General features: G+C 45.4%; 1 protein-coding gene across 2 annotated transcripts; it reads left to right on the forward strand.

Annotated features, from left to right (window-relative positions):
* The first annotated feature begins 367 nt into the window (after positions 1-367).
* ptx3b (pentraxin 3, long b) lies at positions 368-5,013 on the forward strand. Of its 2 annotated transcripts, none has more exons than XM_037534844.1 (4): positions 368-652; positions 1,679-2,176; positions 2,336-3,378; positions 4,825-5,013. In XM_037534844.1, exons 1-3 carry the CDS (start codon positions 397-399, stop codon positions 2,950-2,952), a joined length of 1,371 nt encoding a protein of 456 aa, XP_037390741.1. In that variant the 5' UTR covers positions 368-396; the 3' UTR covers positions 2,953-3,378; positions 4,825-5,013. The 2 variants fall into 2 exon arrangements, with proteins under 2 accessions (XP_037390741.1, XP_037390740.1); XM_037534843.1 differs by lacking the exon at positions 4,825-5,013 and adding an exon at positions 3,604-3,655 and having other exon boundaries at positions 2,336-3,514.
* The last annotated feature ends 321 nt before the right edge of the window (positions 5,014-5,334 follow it).

The following is a 5,334-nucleotide window of genomic DNA, read 5'->3' on the forward strand; positions in this document are numbered from 1 at the left end:
GACCAAGGAAGACCACATTAGCTCAGTCCAGACCGCATTAGCCCAGTCCACACCCTGATAGCCCACTCCAGGACTCCAATAGCCCAGTCTAGAGCCTGGTAGACCAGCTCAGACCCTGCTAGCCCAATCCTGTACCCTATTAGCTCAGTCCTGGCTCTGATAGCCCAGGCTGCCGTTAGCCCATTCCAGGACCCATTAGTCCAGTCCAGGACACATCAGCCCAATTATCTCAGACCATAGGACTGTGTACTTCCTAAATATTGCTTCAGTCTTCTGTCCTTGGCTGGAGGTCTGTATGGAGGCAATTCCCTCCCCTGAGTTTCGCTCCCTCCCCACACACACGGCTTCTTGGTGGAGACTCAGCAGCTCGTGTTTAAAAGCCTCTCAGCCCCCCACATGCTCACTGTGTTCCAGGCCAGGGGCCAGCAGCCAAAGCACCGGTCAGCAGCAGCACAGGAGGAAAATCAGACAGTGAGACGCAGCACGCGGGACGAGAACTGGAGCAGAACTGACCATAGCATGGATCTCACCAAGAGCCTGTGGCTGCTGTGGCTGCCCTGCATGCTGGCTGGGCTGAGTGGACTGAGTTATGACTACAGCGACTATTCAGATTCCTACTACAATGACATCTCAGAGGCAGGAAAGCAGGAAGGTACATGTTTCTCTGATTTCTCTCTGAAATGAATCTCTCCGGTTAACAGCAGAGAAGTTAGCGCTTCTGTTTACGTCTGATAGGTTTGTGATTCTGTGCCTTTAAATACATAATAATATTTATACTTTCACTAAAAAGTGAAGAACAGACTCAGTCCTTATTTGCACCATTCAAGGTGGTAAATTTACATGAGACACCAGTTTCACCCTCATAGCTCGAACACTGAAAGATGCTAATAGTATTTAAGTAGATTTTTAAGCTGCTTTCTTTGTTTACAGTTGACAGGTGAATTTCATTAAAACCATATAGACCGAAAAATTAAAAACAGTTATGTATTTGAAATTATACACTGATGACAAACAGCTGTTCACTGTCCAGCAGGATCCAGCAGAAATACAGCCGTGCTGCCTTAAACGTGCCTTGACTTCAACGCCAGCTTGTGAAAATCTTGGGAATTTAAAGGGGAATTCCACCATTTTTTAAATTTAAATTGTGATAGGAACCAGGCATCGCCATGACTACAACACAGATATAGACACTTTATTTACCATCCAGAACCACCAGAGAACCTACACGAGTCTTCTGAGCTTATATGGAATGTTGATGATGGAAAACAGTGGAAAATCTGGAATAATGAGTTTTCTTTGGGGACTATTTTGCCGCACAGCGCCCTGCATGTCTCCCTCCACCATGAATGGAGTTGAAGTTCTCTAAACTCTCATAAAACAGCGTCTCAGTCATCAGGCAGTGAATTCAGAACCAGTTCATGTAGGAACTTTCTGTAGGAGCTTTTAGAGGGACGTCTGGTTCCCATCACCTCCACTGTGAGGAGCTTTTAGAGGGACGTCTGGTTCCCATCACCACCACTGTGAGGAGCTTTTAGAGGGGGACGTCTGGTTCCTATCACTATATATGTTCCTATTTACTGTAAATTATTCAGGATCTACTATGAATTATTCAGTACCTTATATGAATGAAGATGTGTATTACCTGAGTGTATTAAGCAGTAATTGTTGTCCGATGCAGCGGTGACCTCCAGTCCATGTGAGGGTCGTGAGCAGTCCCGCTGGCATAAGCTCTTCACCATGCTGGAAGATTCCCACATGAGGCAGAACATGATGCTGGAAGCTGGTGAGGAGATGATGAGAAACCTCAGAGAAGAGATCCAGAGCAGGTCCAGCAGCGGCTCCATGCTGGAGGAGTCCTGCAGCTCTTTAGGTCAGCAGCTGGACCTCAGGCTGGACGCAGTGGTGGACGAAGCAAAGCAGACGGCTGATAGGCTGCAGGCTCAATGTGGCTCCGCCCTCCAGCAGCTGGAGAACTTCACAGGGCTGCAGGCCTCCCGTCTGGAGAAGCTGGAGAACGGCTACCTGGGCCTGGTGATGATGAAGAGCCAGCAGGACTCCGGAGTGGACAGAGGAAAGCTGGAGCGGGCGCTGATGGCCACAGCTGCGGATCTACAGAGAGTTCACGCACAGCTCGCTCTGCTGCAGCGGGCCGCCGCCCACCGTTACCTGCCCTCAGGTAAACAGCCCTGCAGACCCTCACCTGAACTTAACATCACCCTGACTGACTTAGTCTCCATCCAGTAATCACTGTGAAGTATTCAGTATCTAATTATTCTCTCTCTCTCTCGCTCTCTCTCTGTTTCTCTCTCTCTCTTTCTCTCTCTCTCTGTCGAAGGCTGTGAGATGGCTCTGTTGTTCCCGATGCGCTCTAAGCACAGTTTTGCGGAGGTCACTCTGCCTTCATCCCTCTCTCTGACTGCTCTGTCAGTCTGTCTGTGGGTGAGAGTGACCGAGGCGCTGGACAGAACCATGCTGTTCTCCTACAGCAGCAGGTGGAACCCTCAGGAGCTGCAGCTTCTGCTGAACAGGGACGTGCTGATCTTTACAGTGGGCGGCGAGGTGGGTGCGGTCCAGGCGGCCGGCATGGGATCAGAGGGTCAGTGGAGACATTACTGCGGGCTATGGAGTTCAGAAGGGGGCGTGGCCTCACTCTGGGTGGATGGCCGACAGGTGTCGGGCTCCTCAGTGGTGGTGCAAGGCTACAAGCTGCCTGAGGGTGGCGCCGTCCTACTGGGTCAAGAGAAAAGCTCCTCAGGAATGTACAGAGACATGGACGCCGCAGTGGCCTTTACCGGGAAAATGACCGCCGTCAACATGTGGAGCCGCACGTTGGACCCGGAGCAGATCCAACAACTGGCCAATCAGGATGGAGCCTGTGCGCAGAGGGGGGATGTAATTGGCTGGGGGGTTTCTGAGATCCTTCCACATGGGGGGGCGCAGTATATAAGCTGACTGTCCAATAACCCTCTTTAAAGGGCTGATGGTCCCTCACACCGTCGAAACATAAACATTGTTTCTAAACGTTCACAACAAACTGCTCTCTGTTTTTGTGATGTCACAGAAATGGATACATTCACTGAGAATGAGGCAACCAATCAGAACAGAGCTTATTTGCATATATCAGTTGCAAAGGCACAATTACAGAAGAAGCAAGTTTAACTGTAAGACATTAGAGTCGTTTAAAAAATAATTTAAATGTTTTTAGGTTCATAAACTCACACAAATTGACATTAATGGAGAGGAATGTGTCCCGAGTAATGAAATGATGTTATACATTATATTTATGTAGTTTTACTGCGTTTTACTGCTTTGTTTCTCTGCAGGTCAAAAGTGTTGGAGCAGTGGTAAAAACCCTTTTCCAGAGGAACAGACACCAATGTGTGTTTAATTATTCCACTGAGTGTTTTTACATGCATTTAATAATTTCATTTAATAATAATTTAACAGATTTCTGCAGGTATCTGATTATAAGTGGTCATGTAAACATGCATCTGATCTCTCAGATCAGATTAAGGTCTATAAATCTGATTAGTAAATCTGATGAAGAGGCTGATCTGAGTCAGTAATGGGGGTTTTCAGTCTGATCTCTCAAATTAGATTAAGGTCTATAAATCTGATCAGTAAATCTGATGAAGAGGCTGATCTGAGTCAGTAATGGGGTTTTTCAGTCTGATCTCTCAGATCAGATTAAGGTCTATAATCTGATCAGTAAATCTGATGAAGAGGCTGATCTGAGTCAGTAATGGGGTTTTTCAGTCTGATCTCTCAGATCAGATTAAGGTCTATAAATCTGATTAGTAAATCTGATGAAGAGGCTGATCTGAGTCAGTAATGGGGTTTTTCAGTCTGATCTCTCAGATCAGATTAAGGTCTATAATCTGATCAGTAAATCTGATGGAGAGGCTGATCTGAGTCAGTATTGGGGTTTTTAAGTCTGATCTCTCAGATCAGATTAAGGTCTATAATCTGATCAGTAAATCTGATGAAGAGGCTGGTCTGAGTCAGTAATGGGGTTTTTCAGTCTGATCTCTCAGATCAGATTAAGGTCTATAATCTGATCAGTAAATCTGATGAAGAGGCTGATCTGAGTCAGTATTGGGGTTTTTCAGTCTGATCTCTCAGATCAGATTAAGGTCTATAAATCTGATCAGTAAATCTGATGAAGAGGCTGATCTGAGTCAGTAATGGGGTTTTTCAGTCTGATCTCTCAGATCAGATTAAGGTCTATAATCTGATTAGTAAATCTGATGAAGAGGCTGGTCTGAGTCAGTAATGGGGTTTTTCAGTCTGATCTCTCAGATCAGATTAAGGTCTATAATCTGATTAGTAAATCTGATGAAGAGGCTGATCTGAGTCAGTAATGGGGTTTTTCAGTCTGATCTCTCAGATCAGATTAAGGTCTATAATCTGATTAGTAAATCTGATGAAGAGGCTGATCTGAGTCAGTAATGGGGTTTTTCAGTCTGATCTCTCAGATCAGATTAAGGTCTATAATCTGATTAGTAAATCTGATGAAGAGACTGATCTGAGTCAGTATTGGGGTTTTTCAGTCTGATCTCTCAGATCAGATTAAGGTCTATAATCTGATCAGTAAATCTGATGAAGAGGCTGATCTGAGTCGGTAATGGGGTTTTTCAGTCTGATCTCTCAGATCAGATTAAGGTCTATAATCTGATTAGTAAATCTGATGAAGAGGCTGATCTGAGTCAGTAATGGGGGTTTTCAGTCTGATCTCTCAAATTAGATTAAGGTCTATAAATCTGATCAGTAAATCTGATGAAGAGGGGTTTAAACTCTCACTCTGATTTCTTTCGTTTCTCTCAGTCTGTGTGAAACAGAGCGTTGTCCCGGAAACAGCGAGCAGCATTGAGCACAGAACCCGCGAGACACAGCACTTTTGGAGCGGCGCTGAGCCCGAATACCAAATGAAGGGCTTAAATATTCTTCATCTTCTACATGATGATGTTCATATTTTCACTAAAGTGGCTCGATATTAAAAAAAGCCGCTCATGACATTTGAGTGATGTGTTGTGTTTATCACGTCTGATCAGATGATTTAGTGTAAACACAGCGTCTGATCTCAGTTTGTCAGTCGTATCAAAGCAGTTATTAAATCAGCTTTTATCAGCAGCAGGATCTGAGATGGTCTGAGTCAGGCCAGTGTTTCTAGCAACATTGATCACTGTAATGATCTTTAACTGGACCCGAAACAAAGACCATCAAACAGTCTAAACTGGTTCAGAGTGCAGCTGAGAGTCTCACTAGGAGTACAGAAGGACCCCCACCCCCCCCCCCCCCCCCATTATTAAATGGTCCAGGATAGACTGTAAGGAG

Source organism: Pygocentrus nattereri, chromosome 2 (assembly GCF_015220715.1).
Source record: "Pygocentrus nattereri isolate fPygNat1 chromosome 2, fPygNat1.pri, whole genome shotgun sequence".
NCBI lineage: Eukaryota > Metazoa > Chordata > Actinopteri > Characiformes > Serrasalmidae > Pygocentrus > Pygocentrus nattereri.

Coding starts and splice junctions, on each gene's coding strand:
- ptx3b (XM_037534844.1), top strand. CDS start 397: ATGCTCACTGTGTTCCAGGCCAGGGGCCAGCAGCCAAAGCACCGGTCA. Junction 653..1,678: donor AGAGGCAGGAAAGCAGGAAG/GTACATGTTTCT, acceptor TGTCCGATGCAG/CGGTGACCTCCAGTCCATGT. Junction 2,177..2,335: donor CCACCGTTACCTGCCCTCAG/GTAAACAGCCCT, acceptor TCTCTGTCGAAG/GCTGTGAGATGGCTCTGTTG.